We start from the raw sequence: 22,305 nt of genomic DNA, 5'->3' as shown, positions 1-22,305 counted from the left end.
TTTATCAATAAACTATCACACACAGTGACAAACCGCCAGCCTACGCCTCAGACATAACCCAGAATTTCAAGCGCGCAGCTGGTATCAGATAATCAGAGCGAAGCAGAACTACAAGCCCCAGCATGCTTGAACATTTCCCAGAGGATGTGCTAACCCCTTCACCAGAAGTACGCGCTGAACTACAAGTCTCAACATGCTTGGCAAAGAACTCCATCTCCCGGCAGGCAGTGCGCGGGGGTTTGGGAGTTATGGCTGCTGCTGGCTCCTCACAGGGCCCTATCTCCTTCAGTTTCACCCGCAGTTCCCGGCAGAAGCTCACTGCGTCCGTTGTAGACAATGAAGCTCGGCAGGGCGAAGACCGGGAATACCTGGTGGGAGCGGAGGGCAAGGAGCTGCTCAGGTGAGACATAAACACCCGTTGTGTGTACACTAACCAGACGTATTATATGTATATCTATACGTGTGTCATACATATGTATGTGTTACAGTGTGCATTGTATATGTAACAAAGTACCTATGTATTTCTCCTAAATTAGTCATTATTGTACTATAGCTTGCATGTTACTCTGGCAAATGTTTTAAACACATAGTTAAAGTTAGCTCCATGGGAAACAGTGCACTACAAAAGCACATCTGGTTGGCCAATGATGGGGCATATACGTGCAGCTACTAATTAGTAGCTAGTTTCCTGTTGCTTGTAATCCTACTTAGGTTTGCTTTCCAACAAAGGATACTATAAGAGACTGAAGTAAACCAAAAGTCTTAAAGCTGCATTCACAATCTGATCAATGAAAGTTTTTAATTTTTACTTTCCTGTATGTTGTCAGCTGTGTGGCTTTTTGAAATAGCCCGGTGAAGGCAGTGTGAAACTTTACAATATATTTTATACGTTATACTTATGCTACACAAAGCACAGATTCACTGCATAAATAACATTGATTTAAAGGGCCATGATACCCACATTTTTTCTTTCATGATTTAGAAAGAGAATGCATTTTTAAACATCTTTCTAATTTACTTCTATTATCTAATTTGTTTTATTCTCTTGATATTATTTGCTGAAAAGCATATCTAGATATGCTCAGTAGCTGCTGATTGGTTGCTGCACATAGAAGTCTCCTGTGATTGGCTCACCCATGTGCATTGCTTTTTCTTCAAATAAGGATATCTCAAAAATGAAGCAAAATAAATAATAGAAGTAAATTGTAATGTTGTTTAAATTTGTATGTTCTATCTGAATCATGAAAGAAAGATTTTGGGTTTAGTGGCCCTTTAAAGATCTTTTGTGCAACAAACATTTAAAAAAAAAATAAAATGTAATATTAGCTAATTTTAGTATAGTATAATATTGGCATACATTTTGCCGGAAGTGTAGCCGTTAACTAGATCCTATGGAGAGCACTGATATTGAGATAGATGTATGTCTGTCTCTCTTGAAATTTCCAGTGGTCCCACATGATTTAGAAATCTGACTTTTTTCCTATCTTTAACATTCAGTGGACTTGTAACTTTCTTTTTATACCTAGATAGATATATAATTTTTTTTTTCTATCCTTTTTCTTTAGAAAACCCAGACCGGTGATCCTCCGCCCACTTCTCATGCTGTACTTGGCATATTGATGACAAAACCGTCTTCCTGCAATCGTTGCATGGACTCACGAGCTGGACGCCTTTGTGGTGCACGCCATGATTGGAGGAAGCCGGTTTCTTCATTGCAGTGCTAAGTACAAAGGAACGGTGGGCAGAGGATGGCCAGTCCGGGTTTCCTAAAGAAAAAGGTAAGTATTTAAAAAAAAAAAAATCTGCAATGTAAAGTTTAATGAATTAAATTGCTCCTGTTTTTAATAGTATTTTTAAAATTCATTCAACTTTACATTCGATACTAAAAAAGCCAACTTATTCGGGTCAATAGGAATTGTACTAGCCCGTACATTTATGAAAAACATGCCAGGTTAATTTGGATAGACTTTCTGAGAGGGGTTATGATACATTTTTGTTAGAGAAAACCAAGAGGGAGGTAGACCAAATTCCAATATATGTAAAGGCACTTTTCAGTTTTTTTTTTTTTTTGTTACAATTTATTTATTTTCACAAAGGGTCCTCACACCTTATTTTGGGGCCAATTGTGGGACTTTTTTTTAAAATTACCAGAGGTCTGACCTCTGGTTAATTTTCGGAGCGCTAATTTCTACTGCAAGATTGTGTTTGCATTAACCAGCCACTTGTAATAGCTGGTTATCGTGCGCCCATAAACGGGCAAATTTGCCTGTTTATGGGCATGCAATAAATTTGCGCTCCACTTGTAATCTAGCCCTTTATATGAAACATCATTTTTCTTCCATTTTTATCGTCTGTTGAAGAGTAAACTAGGTAGGCTCATAGCACCTCAGGCACTGCTGCTGTCGAGTGCTATAGATAAGTGCACACTCCTTAGCTCCTATGAGACTACCCAGTTTACTCTTTAACAAAGGATACAACTTGAACAAAGCAAATTTGATATTAATTGGGTGTTCTTTAAAAGTTGTATGTTCTATCTAACGCATGAAAGTTTTACACCTACAGTAAAGAAGAATAGAGTACAGATTTGTTGACTGTGTTGTCATCTGCTCAGCCTAATGGGTCGTAATTTGCTTTATTCCTCATTTTTAGGTATAGTGCTGTACAGTTAAAAGGACACTGAACCCAAATTTTTTTTCTTTCGTGATTCAGATAGAGCCTGCAATTTTAAGCAACTATTCTAATTTACTCCTATTATCAATTTTTCTTCGTTCTGTTGCTATCTTTATATGAAAAAGGCATCTAAGCTTTTTTTTTTGGTTCATGACTCTGGACAGCACTTTTTTATTGGTGGATGATCCACCAATCAGCAAAGACAACCCAGGTTGTTCACCAAATATGGGCCGGCATCTAAACTTACATTCTTGCATTTCAAAAAATGGGTTCAGTGTCCCTTTAAAGGAAGAGGGGGAAAAAAAAAGTAATGTACCTGGTAATCCATTTTTGTCTCGCATCTAAATATGCAACTTTACATTTTCCGTAAAGAAACATGAAGTCTAATATTGTTACATGTTATCTTGCCAAACATGCAAATTGTGACATCTTCATCAGGTCTTGCTTTCTCCTTTTTTGTTTGGGACGGTGATGGCTTCTGCTCCTTATTGAATGAAATATTTGCATTGTTTTGCAGTCCCTGTGCATAACCCTAGAAGAGCCTTTTAAATACTTTTATCTCCTCTGAGGCCAATGTAGGCTCAGATATAAATTAGCTTCTCTAGTGTTTATAACAGACATCATCAAACTTGGCCCTCCAGAGGTTTTGGAACTACATTTCCCATGATGCTCAGCCAGCTGATATGCCAAGTTTGAGGATGTCTGGTTTATAATTCACTTCCTGTTCTTGCAGGAGTTGGAAACTCCACAATTTATGGAGTTAAATTACAGTACAGATGAGGGTTATTGATGGGCCAGAACAGCAGCCTCCTCTGGCATCAGTTTTTTTTTTTTTTAGCATTTGCCCTCTCACCCACCCAAAGCAATGCCCCCTACAACTTTAATGAGGTCACAATATGGCTAAGGCAACAGGAAATTAAAGTTAATCGTATGTGGCTCTAAGGATTCAGATACAATGTTACCTTCTGAGTTTTAGTGATTATATACATGCATATCATTTTTTTTTTTTTTTTTTTTTTTTTCTTTTTCTTTTATGTTTTTTCAGTGTCAACCCAGCCCCAGTCTCCAAGCCACTGGTGATTCCGCTAATACGCACAAACAAATGGTCACGACCCGACAAGCCTCAGGAAACTGGCGGAAGCGTTGTCCCTCAGACTGAAGAGGACTCTGTGCTGTCTCAAGCTGTGAAGGAGCTGATTGAAGGTAGGTACACACTGAAGAAACAGAGCGAGACGCCCATGTTTTTATAAACTGGATCCTTTATTGGGTATTGTTTTGTTCTGTAGAGTCCCGGAGGTCACAGGAAGATGACTCCACGGTGGACCAAACTCTCAGCATCCCGCTGCTTATGCAGAACAAGGTCCCTGACGGCTTAGAAGATGGCGACAAAGTGGATGTCTCTTTGCGGCCTGAATCCGTAAGTACTGTCCCTCTAACCTCTTTCCTCTAAGTTAAAGGGGTAAAAAAAAAAAACACTTTTTTCTTTTTCTTTAATGATTCAGATAGAGCATGCAACTTTCTAATTTACTCCTATTATCATTTTTTTGTTTTCTTTGTTCTTGTGCTATTTTTATTTTAAAAAAGCAGAAATGTAAGGTTAGGAGCCGGCCCATTTTTGGTTCAGCACATGGGTAGCGCTTGCTGATTGGTGGAAACATTAAAGGGATAGGAAAGTCAAAATTAAACTTGTATGATTCAGATAGAGCATGCAATTTTAAGGCAGTTTAAAATGAACTTCTATTTGATAATGTGCTTTGTTCTCTTGTTATCCCTTGTTGAAAAAGAATATGCACATATCCTACAGTAGTGGGAGCTAGCTGCTGATTGGTGCTTGCACGCATTTGTCTCGTGATTGGCTAACTAGATGTGTTCAGCTAGCTGCCAGTAGTGCAATGCTGTTCATTCAGCAAATGATAACAAGAGAACAAAGCAAATTTTGATAATAGAAATAAAGTGGAAAGTTGTTTAAAATTTGTTCTATCCAAATCATGAAATAAAATGTTGGGCTTTCCTGTCCCTTTTTTAAGGCAACCAATCAGCAGGCGCTATCCAGGTGCTGAACTAAAAATGGGCCGGCTCTTAAAGGGACAGTCTAGTCAAAATTAAACTTTCATGATTCAGATAGGGCATGCAATTGTAAGCAACTTTCCTATTGACTTTAATCATTATATTTGCTTTGTTCCCTTGGTGGTATTTTTGAAAAGCTAAACCTAGGTAGGCTCAAACGGATTTCCTTTAACTGTTGAAAAACGCCTCTTAGCTCAGAGCATTTTGAAAGTTTTTCACAGTTAGACAGTACTAGTTCATGTGTTTCATATAGATAACATTGTGTTCACTCCCATGGAGTTATTTAGGAGTCTGCACTGATTGGCTAAACTGCATGTCTGTCAAAAGCACTGAGATAAGGGGCAGTCTGCAGAGGCTTAGATACAAGGTAATCACAGAGGTAATATATGTATTAATATAACTGTGTTGTTTATGCAAAACTGGAGAATGGGTAATAAAGGGATTATCTATCTTTTTAAACAATACACATTCTGGTGTAGACTGTCTCTTTAAGCTTAGATGCCTTCTTTTTCAAATAAAGATAGCAAGAGAAGGAAGAAAAATTGATAATAGGAGTAAATTAGAAAGTTGCCTAAAATTGTGTGTTCTATCTGAATCACGAAAGAAAGAGGGGAAAAAAAATTGGGTTTAATGTCCCTTTAAGACATGTCTGTATAAAAATAATACATTATACTGAACATGTAAAGCAGCCATAAAGTGTGACATTCTTTCAGCTCCCAAATTCTTAATCATTTTTCTTGTCTCACTAGACCAGGGGTCAGCAACCTTCGGCTCCCAGATGTTTTGGAACTACATTTCCCACGATGCTGAGACACTCTTTAGGCTATCTGAGCATCATGGGAAATGTAGTTACAAAACATCTGGGAGCCGAAGGTTGCTGACCCCTGCACTAGACTATGGCTGAACCATCATGTCTGACATTCAACTCAAAATGTAATTCCCCATATAGTGGTTAATTATACATAGAGATGGAAACTAATATGCTTTCATTATTTTACCTATGTAACTCTGAAAATTGTAGTTTTTCAATGTCCCAGAGAAGATGTAGGGAATCCATCAGGATGCAGAACCTGCAACATTATTGATCGGTGCAGGAGCTCATGTATCTAAAGAAAGTACAGTAAGCCGCCCAAGTCTTTTCAAGGGATATGTCTCTGGACTGCAAAACCATACACATTTTGATAACAAAATACAGTTTAAATATTTGTAAATAATTTTATTATGTATGTAGACCCTTGCAGCTCTCAATAGCTGCTATATAGTCTGCCTATACAAAACATTTATTATAATAATATTCATGTTGTTATTGGCGTTATTTAAGAGTACGTAAAGTCGGGGGGGGCGGAGCGAGATGGCCGCACTTTCATGACTCTCTGTATAAAGTCTTACAAATATCAGGACACAACGTTAGAATGAGGCTTCTATATTGCTCAAAGTGAGACTATACATTAAGGGGAGCAGCCAGGATATACATATCCATGTAGGCGATTTATGGGAAAGTGGTGAAACACAGTTCTAGGGAGTGACGCACTAAGATGGCCCGCCATGACATCGTGGAGTCTTTCTTAACTGAGGTCCCATTTGACACTGCAGAAGAGTCTTAAATGATTCATGCCAGCGGAATACAAACCTACAGAGGAAATACAGAGCCGATCAGCGCTGAAGTGCTTCTGGAGTGTCTGGTTCATTTGATTACCTAATAAGGTTGCCGAAACTACAGAGCTCTAAGCCAAGCTCCAGAATTTCAAAATGGCCACAGCTGATACAGCAATGGAAGCAGCGCTTGATGCCTCCGACCGCTCCTTTGCGGATCTCAAGCACAGCCTATCGCAATTATACAGACTAGTCTGTAAGGAGCCTCTGATTTTTGAGGGAGCGGATGGAGGTCGAACAGACCGGCACATTAAGTTAGTGGATACCCAGAGGCACATTGTACCGACGCAGCTGATAACTACAGGAGGACCGCTGTCATTACAGATAACACGATCCACGCACAAGCCTAAGGTAGGCAAGGTCTTGATAAGAGGCCCCCTCTTGCATGACGCCCATCCTTATCGGATGCTGACCAAACTGAGGAGGGTGTTCGCCACGGCCCGGGGAAGGCGCCCTCCGGATGCGGAGCGGACATTCTTTAAAATCAAAAAACCACCTCGCAAGGCAGTGAGCTCTTTGGAACTGTGTGACAGAGCTAGGAGCCCTTATCTTTTTTTCTGTCTGATCCCCTCACGAGAGGTGCTCAATCTCAGTGACTGTAATTTACCTAATCAGGCAGCCGATATTGACAGTTACAGCACAGAATGGATTTTATCGGAGCCTGTCAGAAGTGCACTTCGCAAGGCATTATTTGACATGGAAGGAGTCCGATGGGATGCAGGACTTGAATATATATTTAAAGCCTTGGCTTGTGGCATAGGGTAAACGAGCAATATAACCGCTCACAATTGTGATGATTCAATCTCACAGCACTGTTGTTCCTTTAATGGTTTATTTTAATATGTTATGCAAAGACCTTTAGGTTTTTTTTTTTTTTCGTTTTTTTTTATCTTAACGCTTTATCTTAGCAAGTTGGGATCTTTACAATTTAGTAGTGCTTAGAATTTGTTATTGCAGGATTTAAAGATTAAGACACCTTAATGAGAATGGTTCTGTTTGCTAATGGTGTCCATTCTACTATACTTGCTATTTCTGTGTCACACATTTGTTTAATTTAGCGTATGTTGCACTCTCTGATGTTAGCTACCCCTAATACAGCTCACCCACTTTCAGCCTGTGTATTTTGGACGATATGTCTACTTACATACATGTTGCCTAGGCTGGTCTTATTTTCAACTTACCACACATGAGGTTGAGAAGATAGTGAAAGTGTAGGCAACCTCCCTACCCTATTATCCTTGTGATAGAACTGGAATGCTAGAACCAAACATATGCCCATGGGTTCTGTGTACTCCTAGGTACAGTATTAATTGATATACACATTATGTTGTTCAGCTCTTGTCCACATTTACAGCCATGGTGGGGTATGTATAATATATACAGTTTAATTTGCTAATAGAAGTTGGACTGGCAATATAGCTTACTGTTTTACATTTAAAAGTTCGATTATAATGCACTTCGTATAGCCTATGTGGTCACAAATCAGATATTCTTGCATACTCTTCCCTTTCCGGTAAAATCGGAGGCATTCCTAGTCACAAGAGTTAGTCATTGCTAACCCAAAAACTACCTCATATGAAAACACACATTGTCTTCCCATTTTAGTTTCATTTCTAAGCTATCTCTAATCATGACTCATCTTATAAGTGTTACTAGGCCCCTTGGAACGGGGAGTGTATTGAGACACTGCTGATAGTCATGATGATCGCTGCCCAATGACTTTTCCTAAGTCATATTCCTATAGATCTTAGGCACATCAGAATCAGTTAGCTAAGTTACCTGGAGAGAATCCTTTGCAACCCGTATGATAATTATAAATTTACTTAATTACACTCCCTGAGAGGAAATTATTATTTGGACAAAATACTAGTCCTCATTGAGTCCCTCTCCTCCCTTTCCCGCCGGTACTTGTTGCCTGCGGGTCATACCCATATACCTTTTACCTACATCGCCTAGAGGTGGCACTTCCCCAGGAGAGGGGCTCATATAGTAGTCCCTTACATTCTATATATATTAATCCTCTCCCTTGTACATGATCTTATTTGGGATTATCCTTATTTATCACATCCCTTATAATATCCCTTACATATATGGAAATTTACAGTAGTTTACTCATTTAGATGCAGTTCATGATATCTCTTTATTGCACCAGCCTGATATCCAGGGTTCTTGAGTAATTGCACCCCTTAATTGGTACATACTTTGTCATCTCACCGCTCCCTCCATCGTACATTCGTAGGATATATGCCAGTTTTCCCTCAGCCCCCATATGGCCCTCCGCTATGAACTATACAAAGTATCAGCTAATTCAACTCACAATTTAGTAATACAGACATTACCTTTGCGCATGTGTACTCAGTATACTATTGAGAAGATACCCTAAACCATATACATCACCATTTTAAACCCTAATATTTTCAGTAACTTGTACATACTATATAGCTATCTTAGAAGGCAACCCATTGCTCCCTACTCAGGCCTCCCGGCAGCAGGAGTTGGATAAAGAACTCCACCGTTTATTCAGGCCTCCATTATGATACATACAGTAGAGGCCATGCAGGCTAATTTAAAAGTTCATAGTGGTTTATAGGTTGAATTAATCTCATACCCTGTTTGATTGTTCAGAGTTGTATTGTTTGTAATGTCGATAGGGTGCTACATCATAGGCAATCTGCATATGACTAAATATTCTAAGTTTTGCATGTTTTCTGCGTTTAAAGTGGCTATATACTTTGCGAACTAGGCTATTATCTTCTATCCAATATAGTGGGGACATTACTAACTGTTGCTTCATACTACTGTTAAACCGCAGTGTTGTTGTGGGCCAAGGCTTTAATATGTACAGGGGATAGTATAGATGTTTAGACATTGTTGAAAGCCTTTCTATAATTTGCACCCCCCCCTCATTATACAGGTTAGCTATAAAAACTAATGGGTACTAGGCCATGTCTATAAACTATACTAACATTTCCATGTATATTTGATTGACAGCAACTAGCCTCTCATGCTACTATTGTAATGGGCGCGTTCAGTACTTCTCCCCCCTCTCACCTATATGTTAATTTAGATTCTATAAAATAACTTAGTATTGTGGTGTACTGGTCTTCCATACTGCTTACACATCCACATAAGAAAGTGTGAACTACTTCCAGCACATTTTTATGCTTTAAGCGCGAGATAATATTTTACAGTATGTGGCCTCATAATGTTTTATAACTATGTGTGCCTAGTACCTGCAGATTATAGCTCAGCAGCCAAGGTCACTATAAAAAACCTTCGAACTTAAATAATGTCTATGCTTTATCTGTGACCGCGATAGGTATATAGGCCCCATCTAACACACAACCCGCCCGTATCTCTCACCCTGACCACATACTACTGCCTTGACAAGGCAAGACAGATGCTCCCATTTATAATTTGCTTGTCAGTTATTGGGAAATTGACTTATGTCACCTACTTGCTGTTTATTATGGCATATCTATAATATTGTTATATCTCATGATTCACTTGTAAGCTCTACTTAAGCTACTAATGTGTTGTTTTTTTATATATTGCACTGTATTTAGAATACCTAACTGATGTTTATATGTCTTGTACTGTTTCTCATTGTAGCAGAGGGTAGATATAGAGTCTAGAGTGATTAAATATATTCTCATATTACACCATTTAAGTATGAAGTCAGCCCAACACACATAGATTACATCCTTTCACTCAGTATCCAGTCAAGGTTCAAGCTTATGCCATAAGTGACTATACCTTTTATTATCTAAGGTTAAACCTGTAATGGTTTTGCACTCCCAAGTTTAGAAGCCTAGGAGCGTTCATTGGTCTGGTATGCTGACTGGCTCCGCCCCCTCCTCCTCCCCCTACCCCTCATTTAGAGCGGCTCTTGCCCGCTGCATTTCCCTTCCCCAAATATTATGAAGCTCACCCCCCCTTTTGCCCAAATTCTTTATTTTACTGTGTCAAACAGATAAACTAATATATATCTTCTGCATTGAGGGGCTCAATGTTACTCCTTATTTAATACAAAATAGAGGTTATTTTGAGTTTGTTGTTTTTCTCTTACACAGGAATCCTACAGGCATTCTAGTTTACTTTATTCAAGATCATTCTTACCACTGGCTAGTCCTATGTTATCAGGGGCTTTCATAATGGAAACGCAGAGTTTATATCAATTTATGTCTTCAGTATGTTTAAAAATTCAGAATGTCTGTCTTATCGCTATGCTATTTATGTCTATTGGTGATTCTTGTCTGTAACTTGTTTTGCTCTTTATGACCTCAATAAAAAAATAATTAAAAAAAAAAAAAAAAAAAAAAAAAAAAGAGTACGTAAAGTCACTTCTTATGGGATACTTTTCATTTCCAGGCAGAAGCTGCAGACTATGAATCGGTGCCTGTGGAGCAGTACGGCATGGCAATGCTTAGAGGAATGGGGTGGAAGGAAGGCGAGGGCATCGGCCGAACATTCAAACAGTGAGCGTATAAATATTTAATATTGTATTGCACAGTCTATAGTAAGCTGCAAATCAATAACTGGCACATGAGTGTTACTGTTGCATAATTTGTTTCCTTAGGTTAAGCAAAACTTCTAAGCTCTAAATAACTGGGGCACCACACACACACAAAATATGTGTGTGTGTGTATATATATATATATATTGAGTGTATGTGTTGTGCACAATTATTTCTTTACTGGTACACTGTTGCCATGGGAACCACATTGGAAGTTCTTCTCGATTGGGGGGGGGGGGGCGCAACTTAATCTGCATTGGTTGTCACTATATGTTTGGTCTGAGGAAGGGGACTGCGTTTCCGAAATCTTACCATTGTGTATAAATATATCATCACTTGAAACCCAGCGAATGCGGTTACTTTGCATATTTTTGAAACGCACACCCCACAATAGGGTCAACAACCAGAGTGTCTAGGTTTCAAAGTAACAAAGTGTCCGCACTCACTGGGTTTTAAGTAATGATGAATTTAATCACAATGGTAACGTTTCAGGAACGCAGTCCCCTTCTTCAGACCAAATTGTGACAACCAAGGGGAATTAAAATGCACCAAACTCTACCCCCCCCAACAACTGCCAATGTGGTTCCCATGGCAACAGTGTTAGAGAAAACAAATAATCATGCACCACATATGTGCATTTGTGTTTTTTCATTCTCAAACGAATACAGGAGTAAGCTGTCAAAAGCCACAATTGGCTCTTTTTGCAATTATTCTTGTGAAAGTGCAACACACTGAGGTCTGTGCGACTCCAGATCTCGTTATGTTGCACTTTCACAAGAATAATTGTGGCTTCGAAAAGAGACGATTGCGTCTTTCAGCAGCTTACTAACTCATTCGTTAGAGATAGGAAAAAAACAAAACAACAAATGAACATATCTGATGTGCAATAGTCCTATAATCCCAAATGTTAACATGGAATACAGCAGGAACATAAGCAAAAACGTACCTATAAGAATGTATTTACAATGTTCCGTATCTTCATACCTCACTGAAGATTACATATCAAGCAATATAGCCCAGAATAAGGCGTGTAAGTAAGCAGTACAACATTTTTGCCATCAGCCAATAGGGCAAAGTGGCGGGGCCAAACAATGGTGTTGTGTAGAACATTGGTTACCGATTACTTGGGGGCAGTGTATCGAGCGACATATAACCAATCAATACATGTAAACAATGTTATTAGTGTGTATACAATCCACACAGCATCTGGCCAAAATAGCACAAATTGTTATACAAAGTAATTCATATGTATGAGTGCTGTCATGTTTCAAAGTAGCACAGAAGTAACAAATCAGCATCACTTATGGGGTAAAGATTAGTGAAGACATAGGGGCCGATTTATCAAGGGCCGAATAGTCCCGGAAACGGCAGTTAAGAAGCAGCTGTCTTTAAGACCGCTGCTACTTAACTTGTCTGCTGCCTCTGAAGCTGCCCGATTGAATACGATCGGGTTGATTGACACCCCCTGCTAGCAGCCTTTTGGCGGTGAATCTGCAGGGCGCTGCATTGCACAAGCAGTTCACCAGAACTGCTTGTGCAATGTTAAATTCAGCAATGTCTGTCGGACATGATCCGCCGATCGGATTATGTTGGACAGACGCTTAGTAAATCGTCCCTATAGTGTCCTTGTGTAAATGGTAACGGTATTATTAGCTAACAAGGGTAATGACCTTGTAAAGCTAAGTAAACATATGGTCACAATGAAGTACATAACAGATGGCAAAAAAGGAAATGGAGTATGACCCCTGAATATTGGAGACAATGTGCAAATAGTTATGATTATAGATGCAATAGGAACCAGCAGTGGATACAATATGTTTACATGGACTAAGGCAACTGCCTCTGATGACCAGAATCCATAAAGCTCCCGTGCCCAAATGATTTAACAATTGCGATGTATTTGCTGCATCACAAATGTATACTGGCCCATTAGTAAGGGAAGTCATAGTTCTGACCCTCACATCCCAAGCAGCCAGGTATTGCTGATAGAGCCATAGGAGAAGCCAAACAGTGTGCTGTAAATCTTTAAAGAAAGCAGTGCCAGTCCAGATTTGTGTTGAGTCCATTAGTATGGAGCGTATTCAGCCTAAGTCCATCTGGTTTCACACTGCAACTTGTTGTTTTTTTGCCCAATTACCCCCTCTTTGTAGAGGTGGAAGTTGATCAATTTAAATTAAACATATTTCTAAAAAAAATGAAACATGTCTGTTACATTGTGGGGCATCTCCATAAAATGTCTAGCCAACAGTTGCTTTTGCCAATTTTTTTTTTTTTTTTTTTTTTTTTATTGCCTGGCTGATCTGTGACTAGCCATCCTAGTCCTGGCATCATCACAGGTCTTACCAACATAAGAAAGACCACAAGGACAGTTATATAAATATACAACATTTTGTGATACAAGTCAGTTGGTGTCTAATTGTGTATTTTCGGTTAGTGTGAGGATGTCTGAAGACTTTTATCATACCATTGCAAGACGTACAAGATAGGCACCTATAGCATCTCAATCTCTTAGAGCTGAGCCAAGTTGTACTTTAATAACTTTGTGATAGATCAGTGCTCATTAAGAGGTCTCTAAGGTTGCTCCCCCTCCTTAAGGTTATTACTGGAGTGTCATTAATGTTAGAGCAGAATCAGTGGCCACAATGTTCCAATATTTATGCACAAACACTGTAAGTTTAGCTTTTCAGGAGATGATCCATTTATTTAGCCTATACAGTTTTTTTTTTTTTGTTTTTTTTTAATTTATAGGTTTTGCTTATTTTTAAATAACATTGTGCCGATTTTCATACTAACAAAGCCCCAAATATTTACTGATGTATGCCTACTCCAGCTTGCTCCTGTTTGTGTAAAGAGTCTTTTCATATGCAGGGGGAGGGAGTGTCTGCTTTTTTTTGCTATTGAACTACTTGCAGTGGGTGTTCCAGCTAACCTTTTTTTAACAGTGCTAAACTGGGAGCTTCTAAGTAAGTTTTTAAACTGTCTTATACAGGAATTTTAGATCAGTATCTGTGCATAGTCTTTATAGTAGTGTCTATTACATGCAGCAAAATAAAAATTGGTGTATACTGTCCCTTTAAGAGACATTGTACACTAGATTTTTCTTTGCATAAATGTTTTGTAGATGATTCATTTATATCGCCCATCTGGGTGTTTTTGTAAAAATGTATAGTTCAGTACATTGTGCTGATTTTCAGACTCCTAACCAAGCCCCAAAGTTTTAGCTGTATACTGATGTATACAGACTTCAGACTGCTTCTGTTTGTATAATGTGTCTTTTCATATGCAGCGGAGGGGAAGGATCTGCTATCAGCCCCTTTTAGTGAGTGTCCCAGGCTAACCTCATCAACAGTGCTAAATTGGGAGCTTCTAAGTAAGTTTTTTTTAAAAGGTTTTATACTGGATTTTTATATCCGTATGTGTGCATGTTATTCTTTATAGTAGTGCCTACTGTCCCTTTTAATGGTGTTTATCCAGATATTATCCAAAGACAACAGAGCTGTTCTTGATGCCTTTTTATACAATAGACACACAAAAGCAGGGAAATTAGAATGGCTACATGAAGTATCAAGGTATATGCAAGAGGTAATTACAGCTGCCAATAAACAAGCTGGAAGACTTTACTAATGAAAAGTGTATGAGAAAAAATGTGTGTGTATGTATATATGTGTATATATGTGTATATATATATATATATATATATATATATATATATATATATATATATATATATATATATATATATATATATATAGTGCAGAATTATTAGGCAAATGAGTATTTTGACCACATCATCCTCTTTATGCATGTTGTCTTACTCCAAGCTGTATAGGCTCGAAAGCCTACTACCAATTAAGCATATTAGGTGATGTGCATCTCTGTAATGAGAAGGGGTGTGGTCTAATGACATCAACACCCTATATCAGGTGTGCATAATTATTAGGCAACTTCCTTTCCTTTGGCAAAATGGGTCAAAAGAAGGACTTGACAGGCTCAGAAAAGTCAAAAATAGTGAGATATCTTGCAGAGGGATGCAGCACTCTTAAAATTGCAAAGCTTCTGAAGCGTGATCATCGAACAATCAAGCGTTTCATTCAAAATAGTCAACAGGGTCGCAAGAAGCGTGTGGAAAAACCAAGGCGCAAAATAACTGCCCATGAACTGAGAAAAGTCAAGCGTGCAGCTGCCAAGATGCCACTTGCCACCAGTTTGGCCATATTTCAGAGCTGCAACATCACTGGAGTGCCCAAAAGCACAAGGTGTGCAATACTCAGAGACATGGCCAAGGTAAGAAAGGCTGAAAGACGACCACCACTGAACAAGACACACAAGCTGAAACGTCAAGACTGGGCCAAGAAATATCTCAAGACTGATTTTTCTAAGGTTTTATAGACTGATGAAATGAGAGTGAGTCTTGATGGGCCAGATGGATGGGCCCGTGGCTGGATTGGTAAAGGGCAGAGAGCTCCAGTCCGACTCAGACGCCAGCAAGGTGGAGGTGGAGTACTGGTTTGGGCTGGTATCATCAAAGATGAGCTTGTGGGGCCTTTTCGGGTTGAGGATGGAGTCAAGCTCAACTCCCAGTCCTACTGCCAGTTTCTGGAAGACCCCTTCTTCAAGCAGTGGTACAGGAAGAAGTCTGCATCCTTCAAGAAAAACATGATTTTCATGCAGGACAATGCTCCATCACACGCGTCCAAGTACTCCACAGAGTGGCTGGCAAGAAAGGGTATAAAAGAAGAAAATCTAATGACATGGCCTCCTTGTTCACCTGATCTGAACCCCATTGAGAACCTGTGGTCCATCATCAAATGTGAGATTTACAAGGAGGGAAAACAGTACACCTCTCTGAACAGTGTCTGGGAGGCTGTGGTTGCTGCTGCACGCAATGTTGATGGTGAACAGATCAAAACACTGACAGAATCCATGGATGGCAGGCTTTTGAGTGTCCTTGCAAAGAAAGGTGGCTATATTGGTCACTGATTTGTTTTTGTTTTGTTTTTGAATGTCAGAAATGTATATTTGTGAATGTTGAGATGTTATATTGGTTTCACTGGTAAAAATAAATAATTGAAATGGGTATATATTTGTTTTTTGTTAAGTTGCCTAATAATTATGCACAGTAATAGTCACCTGCACACACAGATATCCCCCTAAAATAGCTATAACTAAAAACAAACTAAAAACTACTTCCAAAACTATTCAGCTTTGATATTAATGAGTTTTTTGGGTTCATTGAGAACATGGTTGTTGTTAAATAATAAAATTAATCCTCAAAAATACAACTTGCCTAATAATTCTGCACTCCCTGTATGTGTATGTGTGTATATATATGTATGTGTATATATATGTATGTGTGTATGTATGTGTGTGTGTATATATATATATATATATATATATATATATATATATATATATATATATATATATATATATATATATATATACATTTTATAATAATAATCTCTGCAGTGTTTACAGATGGTAATGTTTTGTGGAATGCAGTTGCCTTCTTCAAGCCAGACAGTGACAACCAGGGTGCATTAAATTGCCCCAAACTCTTACCCCCCCACCGAGCAGAACCTCCAATGTGGTTCCCATGGAAAAAGTGTAAACAATCTCACACAATTTATATATGTTTTAATAGTCCCATAAACCCAAATTAAATCCAGCAGGCACATAAGCAAAAACGTACCTATAGGGATGTATTTATATAATGTATTTACAATTTTCCGTATCTCCATACCTCACTGAAGATTACATATCAAGCAATGTCGCCCCAAAATAAGGTGTGTAAGTAAGCGGTACAAAGTTTGTCATCAGCCAATACTAAAAGCATTCGAACATTTACGAGAATGTTGGACTTGGAAATCACAAACCACCTTAGTGATTTTCCAGCCAAAAATGGAATGCACATGAATGCATTTCAGTTTTGAATAGAAGCATTTTCTGCAATGTACATGTATTAGCAAAAAATGCTTCTAGTAAAAGCTATAGCTGTTTCAAGAGTATTTTGGTATGCATCGTGCACCAGCATTTTAAACAGCACTTACTCAGAGAGCCTAAAGGTGCCTGTACCATCTGGTAATGACTCAATTTGTTATTTTCTCACATCATACAAACCCTACATTAACAGAGGATACAATCCTAATGATTTAGAAGAATGTAGACAGCATGTTAAAATTAACAACTGGGGACTCTGTGGTATTCTCTACTGAGTATTCACCACAATACACAAGTATAGTTAACATCCTTAAAAAACATCTTCATTTATTAAAGGGTGACCCTATTTTAAAACCTCTGATTGATAACTGCAGATTTGTATCAAGAAAGCCAAAAACTCTAGCTAGGTCTCTATCCCCCAGTATGGTCACAACAAAAGATCATCAGAATCCCACGTGTTGGCTTTCAAAGAAAGGCAATTTCAAATGCGGTGGCAGACAATGTACCACTTGCACAAATCTAATAGTTGGAAACCGCTTTGTTTCATCTTATGATAATAAAACTTACCACATTGATTTTTATGCTAATTGTAGAACCACTTACGTGGTCTACTTATTAACCTGCAACCTTTGTAATAGCCAATACGTGGGAAAAACGTCATGTGAGGGAAAAACAAGATATAGTGAGCACACTAGAGATGTAAAAAGTTACTTTGTAGATTCTGCTGTAGCAAACCATTTCAATTATCAACATTTCAGCCATATTGCAGATATGTCAATACAAGTTGATAGTCATACTGTACTTCCCCCTAGAGGTGGGAACAAAAATAAAATCCTAGATAGAAAAGAACTTTACTGGATTTTAAAATTTCACACCAGAATACCACATGGCATGAATAAGGAATGCGATATTAACTTTTTTTTTATTGACACTTGGATATTTTTCACTTACAGGTGCATACTGTCTGATATTCACTATTTTGGTTCAGCATTACTTTGACTAATACTAAAATAAGATTAATATATATATATATATATATATATACTCCCTTTTTTTTCTTTCTTTTTCATTATCCTACCTTTTGCCCATAACTTAATTGGCGATTTGTCTGGAATTTTTTAGATATTACTAAGTGAGGTAATTTTTTCAAAACTGGCCATGATTAACACTTAATTTATATATTAGTCCAGATTTTTTGATTACATTATGAGGTGGTTTTATATGTTTCCTTTTGTTTATTTCATGTCACAGTTTCAAATGCATTAGAATCTATATAAGTTTTTTATTATTTTGTTATGTTGGTGAGGATGGGGTTAATCCCCTTGTGTGTGTATATAAGGGTTGTCTTGTCTTCTCCAAATCAGCCTATGATTAAGCGCCACTAGGGGGCGCGAAACGCGTCAGGCTGTCTGTCCCTCTGTGTCATTCCATCTGCTGTATTGCTGTTGGTATTTCTGAACCTATTTTTCTTTTGTTTGGCTTATGTTTATCAATAAATCTTTTTGTTTTTTTTAACCCCCGAGTAGTGCCTGCCTTTTCTACTGTTCATATTCAATTTGGGCTTGATCCCCCTGGCTACGGCACTCCGGAGTATCTGTTCTATCATTGGATAACCCCGTGGTGTATCTGCAGTTCCGGGTCAGTGCAGCCGCACGTCGTACCTCTCTTCCTAAACCCTACTGGCACTCTAAGCAGCTGCAGTATTTAAAATGCTGGTGCTATAAGAATATCTAGCTATGCTTCACATGCATGTGGAGAGAAAAAACATAATTTATGTAAGAACTTACCTGATAAATTCATTTCTTTCATATTAACAAGAGTCCATGAGCTAGTGACGTATGGGATATACATTCCTACCAGGAGGGGCAAAGTTTCCCAAACCTTAAAATGCCTATAAATACACCCCTCACCACACCCACAAATCAGTTTAACGAATAGCCAAGAAGTGGGGTGATAAGAAAAAAAGTGCGAAGCATATAAAATAAGGAATTGGAATAATTGTGCTTTATACAAAAAAATCATAACCACCACAAAAAAGGGTGGGCCTCATGGACTCTTGTTAATATGAAAGAAATGAATTTATCAGGTAAGTTCTTACATAAATTATGTTTTCTTTCATGTAATTAACAAGAGTCCATGAGCTAGTGACGTATGGGATAATGACTACCCAAGATGTGGATCTTTCCACACAAGAGTCACTAGAGAGGGAGGGATAAAATAAAGACAGCCAATTCCTGCTGAAAATAATCCACACCCAAAATAAAGTTTAACAAAAAACATAAGCAGAAGATTCAAACTGAAACCGCTGCCTGAAGAACTTTTCTACCAAAAACTGCTTCAGAAGAAGAAAATACATCAAAATGGTAGAATTTAGTAAAAGTATGCAAAGAGGACCAAGTTGCTGCTTTGCAGATCTGGTCAACCGAAGCTTCATTCCTAAACGCCCAGGAAGTAGAAACTGACCTAGTAGAATGAGCTGTAATTCTTTGAGGCGGAATTTTACCCGACTCAACATAGGCAAGATGAATTAAAGATTTCAACCAAGATGCCAAAGAAATGGCAGAAGCTTTCTGGCCTTTCCTAGAACCGGAAAAGATAACAAATAGACTAGAAGTCTTACGGAAAGATTTCGTAGCTTCAACATAATATTTCAAAGCTCTAACAACATCCAAAGAATGCAATGATTTCTCCTTAGAATTCTTAGGATTAGGACATAATGAAGGAACCACAATTTCTCTACTAATGTTGTTGGAATTCACAACTTTAGGTAAAAATTCAAAAGAAGTTCGCAACACCGCCTTATCCTGATGAAAAATCAGAAAAGGAGACTCACACGAAAGAGCAGATAATTCAGAAACTCTTCTAGCAGAAGAGATGGCCAAAAGGAACAAAACTTTCCAAGAAAGTAATTTAATGTCCAATGAATGCATAGGTTCAAACGGAGGAGCTTGAAGAGCTCCCAAAACCAAATTCAAACTCCATGGAGGAGAAATTGACTTAATGACAGGTTTTATACGAACCAAAGCTTGTACAAAACAATGAATATCAGGAAGAATAGCAATCTTTCTGTGAAAAAGAACAGAAAGAGCGGAGATTTGTCCTTTCAAAGAACTCGCGGACAAACCCTTATCTAAACCATCCTGAAGAAACTGTAAAATTCTCGGTATTCTAAAAGAATGCCAAGAAAAATGATGAGAAAGACACCAAGAAATATAAGTCTTCCAGACTCTATAATATATCTCTCGAGATACAGATTTACGAGCCTGTAACATAGTATTAATCACGGAGTCAGAGAAACCTCTATGACCAAGAATCAAGCGTTCAATCTCCATACCTTTAAATTTAAGGATTTCAGATCCGGATGGAAAAAAGGACCTTGAGACAGAAGGTCTGGTCTTAACGGAAGAGTCCATGGTTGGCAAGATGCCATCCGGACAAGATCCGCATACCAAAACCTGTGAGGCCATGCCGGAGCTATTAGCAGAACAAACGAGCATTCCCTCAGAATCTTGGAGATTACTCTTGGAAGAAGAACTAGAGGCGGAAAGATATAGGCAGGATGATACTTCCAAGGAAGTGATAATGCATCCACTGCCTCCGCCTGAGGATCCCGGGATCTGGACAGATACCTGGGAAGTTTCTTGTTTAGATGAGAGGCCATCAGATCTATCTCTGGGAGCCCCCACATTTGAACAATCTGAAGAAATACCTCTGGGTGAAGAGACCATTCGCCCGGATGCAACGTTTGGCGACTGAGATAATCCGCTTCCCAATTGTCTACACCTGGGATATGAACCGCAGAGATTAGACAGGAGCTGGATTCCGCCCAAACCAAAATTCGAGATACTTCTTTCATAGCCAGAGGACTGTGAGTCCCTCCTTGATGATTGATGTATGCCACAGTTGTGACATTGTCTGTCTGAAAACAAATGAACGATTCTCTCTTCAGAAGAGGCCAAAACTGAAGAGCTCTGAAAACTGCACGGAGTTCCAAGATATTGATCGGTAATCTCACCTCCTGAGATTCCCAAACTCCTTGTGCCGTCAGAGATCCCCACACAGCTCCCCAACCTGTGAGACTTGCATCTGTTGAAATTACAGTCCAGGTCGGAAGAACAAAAGAAGCCCCCTGAATTAAACGATGGTGATCTGTCCACCACGTCAGAGAGTGCCGAACAATCGGTTTTAAAGATATTAATTGATATATCTTCGTGTAATCCCTGCACCATTGGTTCAGCATACAGAGCTGAAGAGGTCGCATGTGAAAACGAGCAAAGGGGATCGCGTCCGATGCAGCAGTCATAAGACCTAGAATTTCCATGCATAAGGCTACCGAAGGGAATGATTGAGACTGAAGGTTTCGACAGGCTGTAATCAATTTTAGACGTCTCTTGTCTGTTAAAGACAAAGTCATGGACACTGAATCTATCTGGAAACCCAGAAAGGTTACCCTTGTTTGAGGAATCAAAGAACTTTTTGGTAAATTGATCCTCCAACCATGATCTTGAAGAAACAACACAAGTCGATTCGTATGAGACTCTGCTAAATGTAAAGACGGAGCAAGTACCAAGATATCGTCCAAATAAGGAAATACCACAATACCCTGTTCTCTGATTACAGACAGAAGGGCACCGAGAATCTTTGTGAAAATTCTTGGAGCTGTAGCAAGGCCAAACGGTAGAGCCACAAATTGGTAATGCTTGTCTAGAAAAGAGAATCTCAGGAACTGATAATGATCTGGATGAATCGGAATATGCAGATATGCATCCTGTAAATCTATTGTGTACATATAATTCCCTTGCTGAACAAAAGGCAATATAGTCCTTACAGTTACCATCTTGAACGTTGGTATCCTTACATAACGATTCAATAATTTTAGATCCAGAACTGGTCTGAAGGAATTCTCCTTCTTTGGTACAATGAAGAGATTTGAATAAAACCCCATCCCCTGTTCCGGAACTGGAACTGGCATAATTACTCCAGCCAACTCTAGATCTGAAACACAATTCAGAAATGCTTGAGCTTTCACTGGATTTACTGGGACATGGGAAAGAAAAAATCTCTTTGCAGGAGGTCTCATCTTGAAACCAATTCTGTACCCTTCTGAAACAATGTTCTGAATCCAAAGATTGTGAACAGAACTGATCCAAATTTCTTTGAAAAAACGTAACCTGCCCCCTACCAGCTGAACTGGAATGAGGGCCGTACCTTCATGTGAACTTAGAAGCAGGCTTTGCCTTTCTAGCAGGCTTGGATTTATTCCAGACTGGGGATGGTTTCCAAACTGAAACTGCTCCTGAGGACGAAGGATCAGGCTTTTGTTCTTTGTTGAAACGAAAGGAACGAAAACGATTGTTAGCCCTGTTTTTACCTTTAGACTTTTTATCCTGTGGTAAAAAAGTTCCTTTCCCACCAGTAACAGTTGAAATAATAGAATCCAACTGAGAACCAAATAATTT

At 38.7% G+C, this 22,305-nt stretch overlaps 1 protein-coding gene across 1 annotated transcript in view; it reads left to right on the top strand.

Moving 5' to 3' along the window:
* Positions 1–209: 209 nt before the first annotated feature.
* Positions 210–22,305, top strand: part of GPKOW (G-patch domain and KOW motifs) — a 66,890-nt gene continuing 44,794 nt past the window's right edge. The window contains exons 1-4 of the mRNA XM_053696215.1: positions 210–400; positions 3,716–3,873; positions 3,957–4,087; positions 10,762–10,868. Of these exons, the coding sequence (XP_053552190.1) occupies positions 249–400; positions 3,716–3,873; positions 3,957–4,087; positions 10,762–10,868 (548 nt within the window). The 5' untranslated portion in view covers positions 210–248. The remainder of the gene's footprint in view (positions 401–3,715; positions 3,874–3,956; positions 4,088–10,761; positions 10,869–22,305) is intronic.

This window comes from Bombina bombina, chromosome 12 (assembly GCF_027579735.1).
Source record: "Bombina bombina isolate aBomBom1 chromosome 12, aBomBom1.pri, whole genome shotgun sequence".
NCBI classification, from domain to species: domain Eukaryota; kingdom Metazoa; phylum Chordata; class Amphibia; order Anura; family Bombinatoridae; genus Bombina; species Bombina bombina.
This window is presented reverse-complemented; position numbering and strand designations above follow the sequence as displayed.